General features: G+C 39.9%; 1 protein-coding gene across 1 annotated transcript in view; it reads left to right on the forward strand.

Moving 5' to 3' along the window:
• The first annotated feature begins 325 nt into the window (after positions 1–325).
• SNCA (synuclein alpha) overlaps positions 326–16,304 on the forward strand; it is a 75,252-nt gene continuing 59,273 nt past the window's right edge. The window contains exons 1-3 of the mRNA XM_062575029.1: positions 326–463; positions 2,361–2,506; positions 9,162–9,203. Of these exons, the coding sequence (XP_062431013.1) occupies positions 2,386–2,506; positions 9,162–9,203 (163 nt within the window). The 5' untranslated portion in view covers positions 326–463; positions 2,361–2,385. The remainder of the gene's footprint in view (positions 464–2,360; positions 2,507–9,161; positions 9,204–16,304) is intronic.

Genomic DNA, 16,304 nt, shown 5'->3' on the forward strand with positions numbered 1-16,304 from the left:
GAGGGAGACCGCTGCTCCTCCTCTTACTCGTCTTTCTCTCTGGATCTGCCTCGACTGGAAACTAAAGGCGCCTGGTTTATCGTACCTCCAACCTGGCTTTCACTGAGGAAGCACGAGGTGGGCGCCAGGACGCGCGGTTGCGCGGCGGCGGGGCCGCTTCCCGCTCCCCCCCCCCCCCGCCTCCGCAGCAAACCCTGCCACGGGGTGGGCCGGGGAGAGGGGTCGAGTGTGGTGGGAGCCTCCCTCCGCTCCTCCTTCCCTCCCTCGCGCGGTGCTTCTCTCTCCACCCCTCGCCCTGCCTCTCCCTTACACTCGCTGCCTGCCGGGGTGGCGCCAGGAGACTCGGCTCGCTCTCCCGCGCCTCAGGGATGTGCTGAGAAGGGGGACAGCTCTCCGCGCTTCGCCCTTTTCCCTGCTCCACAGCCTCCTCAGAAAGGGTCGGAGGCGGCGGCGGAGCCCGGCGGTAAGTGGCGGTGAGGCGCGGCTGGGGACGAGGGGGCGCTGCTTCGAGGGGAGGGGGGGAGGCTGGAAGAGGGCGCTGTGTGGTGTGGCAACTGGGAACGACTCTTTTCCGCTCCTGCAATGCCTATTGCTGGGTTTTGATATTGTATATCATATTATAATGTGTGCGATTTACACATACACCTCCCGTTGAAGGTGTATTTTGAGGGAACGAGTGTTAGGCGGGAGAAGGCGGGAGGCTTTTCTACCTTGTCCTGCGTGAATCGGCGGGAGCTTGCGGGTGCCCCGCTGGTCACGTCGCCCTGCCCTCCTCGCCGGGTGCCTGTGCATCTATAGCATAGACACACGGTCACGTCGTCCTGCCCGCTCTCTCTTCCCCCCCCCCCCCCCCGCAGGTGCCTGTACGTCTGGTCACGCTGCCTTCCCTCCCTCTCTGTGGCTGGCTGTCTCTATATATGTGTGTGTGTGTGTATATATATATATATATATATATATGTATGTATGAATGTGTGTGTGGTGGCGCCGCCCCTCACCTCCGTCGGTGCCCGCGCACCTGATGGCGCCGCCCCTGGCTGGGGGCGGGCGGTGATGTGCCGGCGACCGTTGGGCGACCGTTGGGCGACCGTTGGGTCGCGGCGTTCGAAGCGGGCGGCGCTCGCCGGCGAGCAGGGGCGGGGAGGTCCCGCGGGCTGCGCCGCGCTCCCCGCGCCGGGAGCTGGTGGCAGCGATTTGAACCGTGATCGCTGTGTAAAGGCACTTCTTCCCTTTCCATCCGCCCCTCGCCCCCGCGGGGTGACAGATAGTGTAGGCTGCTCCAGTGAAGCCCAAATACTACCTTTCTTCAAATGCTTATCACAAGTTAGTGGAGAGCTGCAGCAGCCCAGATGCTTTCCTAGACAGCCATTCCTCCTACTCAGCCTTCAGCACAGAAAATAAAATAACAGGCACTGGTGGTTCTTTCTGTGTGGGTGGAGAAAGGGGGGGAAAAAAAGCTATTGATAACTGACTTCTTCAAGGGAACTTGACTTTTTAGTTTTAACTGTTATTTTAGTTTAAATGTAGTGCTGGGTTGCACATCTGTCACAGAACCTGTTTGCTAGCTTTACTATTTTAAAAATTGCATATTCTTGTTTTTTGAGTATAATCTTTTATCATTTCTGATGCATGCAAAGAACACATAGGAAAACTCTATTTCCAGAAGAGCGACACTGACTATGCACAAAATGTTGGATTGAAGCATGTGTGGAGGGGAACAGCATTTTCTATTTGCTCTAGTCCTCTTTGGTTGCAACAGCAATTTCTCATTACAAGAGCAAACGAGCATTTGTCGCTTTTGGGGTTTTTTTTAAGTTGGTAGTGTTTCTTTATGTTGGCTTTTTCCTTTGCATGGGGAGATGTGGAGTGTCATCAAATCATGGGGCGAAATCTTGCAATCAGTACTTCCCTTTGAAGGGAACGGTGCCTTGGTAGAGGCAATGAAGCCACCTGTCATATCAATGAATGTCTGCTGTTAAAGCCTGCATTATCACCAACCTCTTTATAGGTTTCAGTGTCTGTTGAAATTTGCCAAGCCTTTATTGGCTTGTGAGAGTATTGCTCCTGCAGTGCTGTTTAATTTGCTCTGTGTGGCAGTGTGTGAGAAGACGTAGAGGTGGTTCACCTAACAGTACTCCTTGTGTTAGCTGTTGGACAGCTTTATCTGAAATATTAAGTGCTAGCTTAGGTAAGTGTATTACGAGAGAAAGGTGGATGGAAGGTACAAAATTACCTGTGTATAAATTATATAAAATTTTTAAATAATGGTGATTTCAATCAATTTGAACAAAATCTTCCTTTAAAAAATGCAAAAAACCCTCTGATGTGAGGTATTTAACCTTTTTTTTTTTTCCCCCTTTCAGATCTGTGTGAAGAAATTCTTCAACCATGGATGTGTTCATGAAAGGGCTTTCCAAGGCAAAGGAGGGAGTTGTAGCAGCAGCAGAAAAAACCAAGCAGGGTGTGGCAGAAGCAGCAGGAAAGACGAAAGAGGGCGTCCTCTATGTTGGTAGGTGGGCAGTGGAGATAATGCAGCTAGTCTGGTCTTCCCTGGTGTTCATGCTCATCTGAAAGGCGTGGGGGGGGGGGGGGAAGCTGGTTTCTCAAAGCTACTCCTCTGTTAAGGAAAAAAGAAGTGCTTATAGGAGAATCTTGGAAAACAAATAAGATGAGTTGAGCCCTCCTGGGTACAATTTCTCTGAAGCTGAATGTTGATTTTAAGCTGTTGCATTGTGCTGTTTCTGTGTTACTACACTGTGGAGCCATATATATAACACTACACAGAACAAGATGTGTATCATCATAGGTGGTGCTTTACAACACAGGAGACCAGCTGGTGCTCTATTCAAGAAGTCTGCTATATTGAGGTTGAAGAGGTGACTGGTACAGTAAAAGCGATATAAAAGCTAAAATGGAAGGAGGCTTCATAGAATCCTATAGAATCTGTGGGTTTTAAGCAGTTGTTTTTTAAGAAACTAGAGAGGTTAATTCGGGATTTGATCATAAACTGTGCTGACTGCTTTGTCCTGGAATAAAATGAAGTGGAAGGGAATGCACTCATTAGGAAGGTGCCTATTTTCTCTCTTCCCGAGTTAAGATCCTTAGTAACACTTTTGTGTGGCAGTATCATTTTGTCTTTTGAGATTATACTGATGTTCAACACAATTGTACATCCATAGTAGCTTTTCTCCATGCCTCGTTAAGGAAGAGCCATTATAACTGAGATAGTACAGGTAATAAGGTAACAATGGGGGAAATGGAGAAATAGTTGAATGGCTTATCTAGGTCACACAATAACTTTGCACAGAGCCAGAGATGATGCTCCATACAAATCCCAGATCAATACTGAAACTGCAAGATCATCGTCTTAGTAAAGGCTTTAGAGGGCTATCTTGCAAATGCTGCCATGAAAAATTCACAGGAAAAGAATCTGTCAAGATTATGAATAAATGATTGTTTTAAAACTACTTATGGATCTGTCTTGCCTGTTCATCAAATGAAGTTGGGCTATAGAGGAATAGAAAGGAAAAGATAGGGTTTTTTGGTAGTCTGTTCTTTTTGATAACTACAGCAGGTTGATTTTGTAATGGATGCTGAGGGAGAAGTGCACAGATTTTGAAGACAAGTTAGAGTTGAAAACTGGAGGTATTACTTTCAGAAGAGATCACTGGGGTCTCTAATTCTTTTGGAGATTCCTTCTGCCTTTGCAAGCTAAGATGAGGCTATACCAAACTATTTCTGTTCCAGATTGGTTGGACTACTTAGAATATACTGTTCTCCTGCTAAGCCATAGCAAAACTTGGTGCTCTCGCCAACAGAAATGGCAACTAATTGGAAGAAATGAATCACTTCTTTTTTAAATGAAACTCTACTTACTTTCAGTATCAAAACAATTGTTGCTATTTCACTGTACATCATACTTGATTAGTGTGTTTAGCTATTGGGGCAGGATTTTCCATTTTTATTTTATTGTAGCTCCTGACCATGCTTCTAGGCTCATGGATTTTGTTGTATTAGAAAACTATTTGGTGTGCTGAAGCAGTCTTTATGCCTGACCTACCTTCCTGACTGCAGTCAAGTTGGAACCCAGTTCTCCTCCCAAAGGCACCAGACTGCCTGTTGTCTTCAGATATGCTTCTGCTGAAAATGACCTTTGGAGGGCAGAATTGCTATTATTTCAAGAATAAAGTACCTAGGACAGTTCAGCCCTGAGCTGTGATAAGGAATCATGTGCATGCTACTGTAGTAATGGTGACTGATCCCTTCCAAAGCAGATGATGACTTTTCAGGAGGAAAGAGCTATATAGTTTCAGTAGCACAGGCAAAAAAGTCTTTGGTCAGAAGCTCTCTCCAGGAGTTCTAGCAGCTAACGTGTCTGTATGTGTGCCTGCCAATCTCTGGATCAGGGAAGCCACAATTTCCCTAGCTGATCTTTCAACTTAAGTTACAACTGGCTGGATAAGGACCTCAGTGATATGCCTACAGGGTTCTTAGTTCCTTGCATTCCCTGACTGAAATTGAAAGAGCCAGAAGAAACATTAGAACAGTAGAAATCAAGAGACTCAGTGAAGTGTTGTGTTGGTGTTTGGGGACCTCCATGATGGCTCAGATCTGGCAGAGGCCAGCTGTAGCTAGGTCACCATTTGGCACTCCTTGCCAAAACAGCAGTTTTAGGCTGCCCTGAATAATCCTCTCTGAAAGACAAATACCTAGCTCTTCCCATTTCCCAGGTGCACAACAGGGGAACTCTTTCCCTTGAACAGCATTAGCAAAGGCTGAGGTGATAATCTCTTGGTTCTGTTAGCTGATAATGGCTGCAATCCAAAAGACTCAGTGTGGTAAAACCCCTTTATAAGCAAAGGGAAGGAGCAGCATGTCGTATTAGAGCTCTTAAGGGTGTTTTTTTCCTCTCCCTATCTCTCTAGTTGGATTTTCAGATATGAGTTTATCAAAGGCAGACTCTCCTATGAAAGCTACCTGATATCTTGCAAAAGATTCTCCCCAATTTGGGGCTGAGAAGAACCTGTTTATAACTTTCATTCTTGGCAGTCATCTCCATGACTTTCAACCTTTCATTGTTAGGAAAAGTTAATGACATGCCATATCGTTGGCCTAGCTCCATAGGTCTTAGTTTCTCACTGAAATCAGTGGAATTTAAGTAAATATTGAGAGCAGTTGTTCATTTCTTGCCCAGATTATGGTTAGCTATTTGAAACTGTATAGAATTATATGTTACAAGAGTTGTAATTAATCAACTATTGCCTGGTATGTAATGTTCTAATTACTTCCTTTTTCTTTGCACAAGGGGACACTCAGAAAGGCTATGGGAGAATTAGGAGGGTTTTTTCCTGTCCATGCTGAAATCTGTTCTTTTCTCCCATGGTATCTGTTCTGCTTTTTAGTATCTGTTTGATATACTTTACAGTGTTTTTAGGATTTCATTTTTTTCCTGAATTCCCCTACTGATGTAATTTAGTGTTAGCCAGCTGAAATCAGTGGCTGTTTTGAGTAATACAAGCTGAGCATTAAGATTTTTTTCTAATATATGAAAGAATGGTGATTAGAAAAGAGGATTGAAATTCAGCAGTCCTGAATTGAATGTGCAATTACATTTAGAACTGGGTTACCATGTCTCCTTCAAGAGCTGTGGGTGTGAAGCAGTAATGAAATGAGCTGCAATCCCTACTCCCACTCACTTTGAAACTGGGAGCTGAGAGCAACAGTGTGATGCTCTTGCATAGTATCAGCAATATATTGCTAAAGAGTCCCTTTGAGTCCTGTGAGGTTACCAGGGAGCTAAAGTTTTTGCTCAGTTGACTCGAGTGTGTTTTCAGTGGTTCAGAACAGAAGTTCCTGAGTTGATTACTCTTCCTTTCTTCTATAGTATAATACAGTTATAGCTTATCAGGAGAAGAGTGGGTAGCAGAAGAGTAGTTTACTTCTGTCTGTGCTTTATTGGCACCTGGTCGGAACAGCACAGTCTTGAACCATTTGGCAAGATCATCTTAATTCCTCAGTTGCAGTCTCTTCTAAGGTTTCTTTTTTTTCCTTTGGTAGAAGAAAGGCCAGTGGTGTAGTTAAGGCATTCAAGGTCCATCTGGTGGATTAATGGGCTTCAGAAGTCCCTGTGGAAAATCTAAGTGGGCAGCACTCGGTAGTGAATATATTCCTTAGATGCTGATTTCTCCTTTCCCTAATCTGGGCTTATGTTCCTTGTTTTCAATCAGCTGTTAATAAGTGCCCTGATTTTTTCAAGGAGAACTTGCTTGGTATATTCTACACATCTCCTCCTAAAGGGCCTAGAAGTGAGTGTTTGGCCAACTTACGGATGTACATAACAGTTTTACTGAATTACAGTGGCAATAAGAATGCAATGAGGAATGTTTGTTGTATTTTTTGGTTACTGCAAAGGTGACAAAGGAAAAAAAATCAGGTTTTGATGTCCCTTGCTTGTGTGTATTATAGCCAGGAAAAGTAGCATTGCTTTGTACTACAGTTGTTTCTGTATCACCTAAGCAGTGTCACTCAGTGTTAGGTCCCTTTGACTTTTTAATTTCTGATTTCCCCACTGTTATGCAGGATACAATCAACAAGTTTTTTGTCATGTCTTTGGGGTTACCAGAATGAAAGATAGCTCATTTCTATCATGAACTTATGGGAATAACTAGCTTTCCCTCACTGCTAGTCAGAATTTGTCCTACTAAATGCAGCTGTCTCATCAAGGCCCTGTTCTGGCTGGTGCTACTGTTGTACTTACAGATCCTATTATAGCTGTGACCATAAAGAGCTGCTGAGTGTGCCGCAGTAGAGCAGATGGTATTTAGTTCTAACATGCTGTAAGGTCCGGATCACTGCTTAGCTGATTCTTTGTCAATGGATCGATTTGGCTACGCATGTCTGTTCTGTATGGGTCTGTTAGTTATGCTCTCCTTAAAGCATATTTTTCAATAATGGAGACTAGCATTTTAAATTTATTGTGGTTATAACAGTGTTACACCATGGTAAGCAAAGTAAGAATCGACTTGCAGGTGTTGCTCTGGAGATGCATGCAGTATGGAGTTTCTCAGGGAGCCCTGCAAGGGACTGAGTAGCTGCTATTCACAGGTTGGCATGTGAATAGATTGGATGATCTAGCCCAGGATTGAAGAGTAACTTCAAGATAAATGAGATTGAGATTAAATTCCAATCTAACAAAGCATGTGTAAGTATATGCTTAATATTAAGTATTCAAATAAACCCACTGAACTGCTAAAATGGTGTTTAGTCTGTTTCTAGAAGTGGGTAGAACTAGATATCTGTTTAAATTTCGGTATGTATTTGAAGTGCCTTGCTTGTTCAGATCTCATGACCCTGCAAGATTGACAGCCGAAGTCCTAAGACAAGTTCTTAGATATTAAAAAGATTGTACTACCTTGGATTAATTAAATGAATGAGTTCCTGAGTGATAGATATTTTCTCTAAAAGAAAAGCTTTTCTAAACAGTAAATGAGCATAAGAGGAGGGGAACTTCTCAGCTGCTTAGTATGTTCATTAGCTAGTTAGCTAATTTTCAAGCCAGGAATTTTTCAAAGTAACCACATTAAGTGGTTATGTCTGCCTCATTTTTCCAAGATAACTATAACACTATAAGGAACGTGAATTCATTTTAGTTAAGGACATTTTTTTTTCTGCCCTCACTCTTGAATGAAGCCTTTTTAATGTTGTAATCAATCTGTTTGCCATGAATACGTGGTTTAAACTCCAAAAGTTGGCACTAGTGGCAAGCAAAACACTAGTGGATGAGCTTATACTTTATTTTCAATACTTAGTTGTATTATTATAAAGAACAGTGGGAAGAAAAGCTTTCTTATAATGCCAAAGAATACTATTCCTTTCAGCTCTCTATCACCTTTCCTTCTTGATATAGATACTATGAAGTCTACCTTCTCAGGTTTCAACTAGCTGCTTTTTATTTTTAATGAAAACATGCATCTACTCCACACATACCTGTAGTATTTTAAACAGTGATATACTAAAGTTATATGGATATTAAGAGTGTAATGTTAGAAACATAAACGATGTCCCAAATATTGACTACCATCCAGACAAATTGTGTGTAACTGAGTAACTTTTTTCATAGTGAAAAAAAAAGTCACCCTGTCTCTAGCAGACCAGCAGGCAAGATAATGAAGAAAGAGGCTTAAACTGTGTTTGTGAGGTTTAATTGCACATTAAGTTTCACAGTCCACAGATGAGCACAAATCTTTGAAACACAGCCAAATTATAGAGCTCTGACAAATAACTCCGGTAGGAAAAAAGACACAAGACTGTTTTCAAAAGCAGTATGTGTTAATTTTATTCTCTTATCACTGAAGATGCTAGGGACTTTGACACCTTGCATGAAAGGGGAACAAAGTTTTTTTACATAAGCATTCTGGAAATTGATTTGGTCTTCAGGGTGACAAAGTTGCATTAGTCTTGCAGATTGAGTGTTATGGCTTAGTCTATTACTAATTTTCAATCTGTCTGTGTAGAGTCCTTGCATAGTTTGTATGTGCCTGTGACAGGGTTTTGACCCCAGTGGCATTTTCATGTTCAAATATCTCCTGTTTAATGTTTCCTCTTTCAGATTATCTTCCATCTTCTCCTGGCTAACACTTCTACGAGCTCTCCATGATCATAACCAATTTACCTCTCAGTAGGTTTAGTAATATTTGCTAATCCTTGCAGACTGAGACCTGAGTAGGAGTTGTCAGATGGAGTTAAATCTTTTGGAAACTTTTGTTATCATTATCTAAAAACGCATGCTTCAGTCTCTTTAGGATGTTAACACTAACATGGCCTCCATGTGCAGTCATCTATATATATTTACAGAGTGGGATGCTTAATTAACATCATAATTCAAATGGCAAGGAACATAAGACAAATATTACAGAAGTGTTTCCTGTATCGTGATATTCATGTTTCCATAGTCAATAGATTTATGCAGTTGCTCTTTATTGATGGTTTTGCCCTTTCCTGTAGATTGAGTCTTTTGGATTAATTTTAATAGTATTAAGAAATATTGTATGTAAGTAAAATCTATCTACTGACTCCTCTTTCATCAGTCACTTAGTCTTTACCAGTATTTAGGAATATATTGGCGACTTAACATTACCTGATATCTAACACTTTTCTTTGTTTAGGTTCCAGGACCAAGGAAGGGGTGGTTCATGGTGTCACAACAGGTAAGAAATATAATACATTATTTCAACCACTTCCATAAGTTTGTGAATAATAATTTATTTGTTAAACTACGTGCATCTTTCTGAGAGCATGCCAACTTACAAAGGATTGAAAACCTGTAGTTAGAGTCAAGAGACAGAAAGCAACACTTGTTTTGTCAATCCGTACAGTTTTCTCATAAGGTAAAATATTTACATTTAATATAGTTGTTCATGTGAGGTGAAAACCATGGAACATGGTTTTAAGCCATGTTCCAAATCAAATCAGGGTATGCTGGCATGAGTCACGAGACTAATCAAACCAGACTGCTGAACAGAAAGAAATAGCTTGCATTTTTGAAAGCATGTAAGTCAAGGATTTCCTTGTTTTGCTTTTTGTCAAAGGTAAAATATTCTATGCTGGAATGTCATAAACCAGTCGGCATAAGATTGAATTCTGTTTTGATGTATTCTGCTATAAAGAACTTATGCCTGTAGAAGCTGGAAGCCTGGCTTTTATACCAGTCTGTGTCACTGTGAGCTGAGGAGGAAGAACAGTGGGGAATGGAGGTAGGAGTGGAGAGAAATGCCACTAAAGGAGGAATGTGGAAGGCAAAGTGGGAAGGGACTTGGATATATGTCGGGAGAACTCCCATCTGATGATTTAAGGTCTCAGTAGAACCAGTCAGACAAGGCTGGTGCTGGTGGAAGAGGCAGGGATTATGGCAACAAATTAAAAAAAGGGGCAAATAATGCAGAAGGAACCTCTTCATATAACAGTGATTGAGAGATAAGGAAGGTAGAAAGGAAAGAGTTTTCTTTTTCTACTATCTTTGCATTTAAGGCAGAGAACAATGTCAGCAGGTGGTCTGTGCTGAGGTCTCCTAGGTTATTCACAGTGAAACTGATGTAAAATGGAGTTTCACCTTTGCAGTTCCTAATTCTAGACCTGCAATACAGTTATTGCTGTAACTATGGCCTGTTTGGCTGTACTTAAACTACCACTGAAACTGATTGCCTCTAGTATGATTAAGTATAGCTGTGGCAGTGGAGAATTCCATATGAGCTTAGCACTTGCGTGTTGCATTCTTGGTGGCTGTTTTGTCCTTGCCTGAGGTTTGCTTCCAACAATGCATAAATAATGTAGTTTCAGATAATGTTTACTGCAGGCACAGGCATGCTGTGACTGAAGTATGAACTGCATCACATCCTCTGTTCCTAGAAGGTTCTTGTGACCTGTGTCTTGCTGGACCAGGCTGGGTAGCAAGATAGAGGGGAAGTAACTTTTGGAAAGAAACGGATTTCAGAGTCTTGGGTTTAAAAAAGGGGGGAGGGTTCAATTCCACTTAAAGATTTTAAAGTGATACCTTACTTCATAACTTCATAATCTTTCAATGGCAACAGCACTTTCCAGCTTTGAAGTTAATGGTGTTGTGTATGTTTTCACATTAGTACTTCAACACTGAAAAACACAGTAAATTTAAATATTAAACTGATTTGCAAGAATCACTTTTAGGAGTGAACTGAAATCAGTAATCAATGTAGAGTGACTGGTAAGTGGCAAAATGGAGTTTTTTGATATCTCTACTGCAGGAAAACCTCAACTGACCTCAAAGCACTAAATAGAATGTGTAACTTTCTGCTGTAGAATATAGGGCTTGAGATGTGAAAAAATACTTGATTCAAGCATCTTGAATCCAAGAGATTCAAGGTGTTTTTTCCTAAGAAATCAGAAAAACTGGGAGTAGAAGGGGGAAGGGTGGTAGTGGTAACAATTTTTCTATTCCTGCTATGTATGGTATCATGCACCTGTGCTCAAGTAAGTCAAGCTGGAAAAGATAAACAACTACAGGAAGACTTGCTTGCCAGTATTTAATATCATACTGCAAATAAATGGTTGAGAAATAAACCAAGAGTATTCTTAGTAGTAAAACTGAGCAGAAAATCTGATTATCCTACCTAAATTAGTTTTAGGCTTAAGTGTTCTTGTTGTGAGGTTTGGAATCACAGCCTGTAGGATGTCAGTTAAGGAAGAAGCAAAGTGTTCTGTAACCAGCAGAGATTAGATCTGAAGCCTGTATATATCCAAACATCATAAATGTGTGAACAGCATTGAATGGCACTAAAAAGTCGGTAAAGGTGATGTTGACCAGCCAGGCTTTGTCTTAGAATGAAAGTCAAGGATACTTGCATGTGTATGAAGTTTTTTTGAAGCACTGGGATCTGTCTGCAGCAGGTTAGGAGGAAGGAAGGTAGTTTCCCATAAAGCTGAGAGAATTTTCTGGAATCATGTGAGTGTCTGTCAATTGTCATCTTCATAGCAAGACAGAACTTGAACTATATGAATGGAACTTTTGACAGGTTTGAAAAGATGCTGACTTTTTTCTAATAGATGAAATAGACTATAATGCGAAACAAAGATTTCCTCTGTAATGTTGCTTCTATAAATAAAATCTTCATAAAAGAGTTGAGTTTTTCAGGCAAAACAGTGGTAGCTCATCACCCACTTCAGGAAATGAGTGACAAAATGAAACAGATGAATCTAATGCAAGTTGTGCTGCAGTTTGCTTATTTCTGGGCTATTAAACTCAGAAGGCAGTGGCTGAATGACAATGGGTAGAATATATGCAAGTTGTAATGTGGCAGTGAGAAAAGGAAAATTGATAAATACAGAGCATGGTTTCCAAAATAAAACAGGATGGGTCAAATAGTATAAGAATAGAGAAACATGTCTACTACATATCTAAAAAGATGATGCAAGCCTATGAAGACTTTCTGAAAAGCAGAGATGGTAGGTCAAAATTTGGATTGACTGTAATGATGCTATGAAATACGATGTGAGAATCCTCTAAGAAATGTTAGTGAAGTTGTCTTAGAAATCAAATCCATTTATTTAAATGTCCTTAAGTTTGTAAGATAACTGCCTTTTGAAGACTCAAAGGCCTACTTGTCTCTTCTCATAGGACAGAAGTGAGTTAATTCTAGTTTATTTTTTTTATTAATGCCCTAGGGTATTAATTTTATGCGAAACCTGAGACAAAATTGAATAGTTCATGTGAAGAAAGACCATTTGTGGGATTGGAGATGGTCAAATACAAATCAGGATAGTAGAACAAAATGTGTTTCTGATTGCGTGTGCCTGTGGTATGCATGCTTTACAGGGTTGGCCTATGTAAGCATCTCCGTTTGCTAGCTTTTAGATGATGCTTAGAGAGATCATCCTCTTGGAGGCCAGTGAGGAGAGGGAATGATGGCTACTTACTCTTCTTGAGGGAAACGAGTTTATAGTGAGATCCTCCTTTTGTTGGGGAGAAATAGTAAGTTTTGTTATCACTGAAAGCTCTGGATGCTGTTTGCAGATACTGACCTGGACAGGAAGACTGGGGTGCTCTAAGAGTGACATGAGAGATTAATATTAAAACTGAGCATGACAGCAGTGTGTTTTGGGGAAACGTTCATCACTATGCTTTACAGTCTAGTCTTTCACCTTGTCAAAATGTGAAAGCGAAGTTATGAGCATCTATCTGCAGTTCAGAAATCTTTCCTGACAAGGTTGAATGAATGTATGACCACTCCTTTCTACCCTATTTAAATTCCAAGGTCTTACTAGCTTTCCTGTTTTTTTTGAATAGCTTCTGGTTTAAAACTCCTTTGCTGGTGAATGGACTCAGGAGCTGACATGCCTCTAAGTGCTTAGAAACTAAATATGCTTTTTAGTTGGCTTTCCAAATCCAGAAAGATTAGCTTGAGGAGTTTCTTTAAAGTATGACCTGATTGTACCAAGTTTAACAGCATCAAGACACTGTAAATTGAAGATGCCTCATTGTAATTCACAGGAATGTAGTGAACAAGAATTTCTCAGGTCACTATCTTTAGCTCTGAGAAAAGAGGAAGTCTTGCTTACTGGTCTTAAGGCATTAGCTTGTGTATTTGATTTGCTTGGCATCGTAATAAACATGCCTGACCTTTGACTACAAGTGTGTAATTCATCCCTCTTGTTAGTCTCCCATGGATAAGTGTCCAGAAATGTACAGTATTTATGATTCAGTGTTTACTATTTCCTAGTAACCAGATGAAGTAAAAAACTAATTTACTTAAAAGATCAGAGCACAAAAGCCCTCTGCATCAATATTTCAACCACGTGCTAATTTCCTAAAGCTGAACAAAAACAGTTTCAACAGTCAGGAACCATAGTCAGCTTTTTTCTGCATTTCTTGATTAATCATTTTTGCTTTTCTTAAATATTTTTAATCTCCTTGTGTTGATATTCCTGCTTTTGTCTTGACTCCATCAGATAGCTTCTAGAGGACAGGTAAATACAAGAACCCTCAGTGTGTTAGTAGCTTTTTGTAAATACATTCAATATTTTGTCTCAAATACATATACAAGGCATATACTTAATGAATTACCATTTTGTTCTGGATAATTTCATTATCCAAAGATCATATGTTCATCCAGAGTTATTGTATGAATATTGGAAGTAAAAAGTTGTCATTTTAAATTGTTCCAGAAGTTTTCATGTTAATGCATCATGTTAAATGATATTCCCTAGTAAGCAGGGAAAAGAAAGCTTGAAGAGCAGTGACTAGTGGAATGCTATAGTCAGTATTAGAATTGCAGTTTCAAAGTTAGCATTAGCGTGATCACTGTGTGCTGTTCTAAGATCACTCACTTGGCTGGGAGATCTCTCCATGGATTGGCAGAAGTCATCTAGCTATAGCACTGCAGAGCTCTAGAAGTTGATTTTACTCTGTCCTATGATGCAAAGCAGACATCAGCTTAAAGACTTACTGATTTAAGACCACTTATACAATGTGATACGCAGATTGATTTTAACTAGTTATCAACCAACTGCATTCTGAACTGATTTGTTTGTTTGCACTTAATGCTTTTTCCCTTGTTCCTACATAGTGTAAGCAGTAAAATATGCAAGATTGGAAACCTACTTCTTTTTTTTCTTTTCCTCGATCACTAGGGTTCCATAGTGGAAAGATTAGAGTTACAGCTTATTTATAGAACCAATCTGGTAACAACTTAGTGTTTATGTATTCCTTACAAATAGGGTAGAGGACTTTACTCTTCTAGTGGTAGGAGACACTTAAATTTAAACTGTATGTAGTTTGCTGGATTTGTCCTTTGGAAGATTTGAGCTGTGAAGGTGTCTTACTGGAAAATTAACTTACTGGTTTGATATCAAGGGATAAGTTGCTATGAAATATTTAACATGCTAGGCTTTTAGTTTTCAGCATCTTTAGATGTCTAGAAATGCCCCAATATTTTAAGTAGATACAGATGTACTTGTAAACTGGGCCCTAAATCTCATTTAAGGCCATCAACTTCTGTGTGTTTGAAGTTTTCACTCAAGAAAAAATACCTCAATTCATGTTTGACCGAGCCAATGTAGTGTGTAAGAACTATGTTTCAGATGGGAGATGCTGCTTGGATGCCATGCTTTGCATGACATGCTTTATGTTCTGTAGAGAACAGCTTGCTTTGTTCTTTTAAGGTGAAGACACTTTAAGACTTGTCTCTTGAACACAGCTTTCCTTAAGAAGGTAGATTTCTATTGACTGAGTGGCATATGATCATGACTGTTGAGGCCAGTGATTACTACCAGCTTGCCTGGAGTAATGATTTGGTGGTTCTCTCTGCAGTGACTAGAGACAGTGTCAGATGGCACATTTATATGCCTTTACTTGTACACACAGAAGCAAGCTCACACTTGAGGAAATGTTCAACATCCGCAATTTTTGTGCACTTCTGTTTGTTTGACTTATTTCCTTATGGACCACAGTTGTTAGAAATATAATTTGGTACTTTGGCTTACCACAGCTTCCTAAGGACCATGAAAATAACTGGTGGCACTATGTGATACGGTAAATGAGTTCTTCAGTGGTACCTCTTGTCTGTTTTCTTATGTGAAGAAGCTGAAGTACATCTAAATATACTACTTCTGTTTTATCAGGTATTTTGTTTTTGTGTCAGTAAGTGTTAGCAGCCTGATTCTTTGTCCAAAGTATTTTCTCCTTCCAGATACAGATTACTCTAGAAAAGTCTTAGTACATGTAAACAAAAAAAAAAGCAATTTCCCAAAACATCCTCATAGGGGAAACTACAGTCATTGGACAGATGCTTTAGATAGGTGGTCATACTTGCCACAATGACAATCTGAGTGTGGTTATAATAGTGACACCAGGAATTAGGCATTCTACATTGCAGCTGATCTAAGGCATCCACAGTGCACCAAATTTGACTATTTCTTTGTGTTTTGTTACTGATATTGTTTGAGGAAGATTTTTGATAAGAAAACCAACCGTGATTTACAATGAACACAATGCAGCTGTACCTTATCCCTTTATCAAAGGGAAGAGGATCAGTCTGCTTAGAGTAGCTGAGCATATGATCCCTTGACAATATCAAGCCTGCTAAATTTGTCTATTAAATATTCTGTTGTTCAGTGTATTTTGGAAAAGGAAGAAGTTTTCAAAAAATAGTGTATGACACGTCTATACCTAAAAACTAAAACTTAACACAGAAAATGTTAGCAAAGATCCCTTTTCATATCTTCTGTTAGTTTAGTCTTTCCTTTCCTGCAGAAGGAATGAGACCAGAAAAAGGGGAAGAGCAAAACTGAAATCTACTGAGGTGTGTGTTGTCCTGCTTTATAATTAAAGCTCCTGGTTTTGGTCATAATATAAATAATACTCATAATTCATTACTAACTTTTCATTGAAAGTCAGAATGAGACAGTTAAGTGATTTGCCTCCATTTCCAGCCAGCAGATACTTATTATTCAGGTCTTTATTAAAATCTCATAACAAGCACATTGCTTACTTCTCAAGCTGCTGCCTAATTGATATTATTTAATGCTAATTATAGCAATCTCTACAATGTACCCTGTGATATGGACAGCTGATGCTCTTTATGTGAGGAATTAATCTAATCTATAGAAATCTGTGTATTCAAAAACATTTTGAGAAAGTAGTCTATTTGCTTAGCAGAGTCCAGTCCGCATACATCAAGATTGCATCTAGGGTTATGAATATGTTTTATGGATCAGGTAGTGTTTTAGCTAGGAAAAAGCATAGAATTAGTTAGCATTACAATGATTATTGTTGGATGCTT

The sequence above is a fragment of the Rhea pennata genome, chromosome 4 (genome assembly GCF_028389875.1).
Source record: "Rhea pennata isolate bPtePen1 chromosome 4, bPtePen1.pri, whole genome shotgun sequence".
NCBI classification, from domain to species: Eukaryota; Metazoa; Chordata; class Aves; order Rheiformes; family Rheidae; genus Rhea; species Rhea pennata.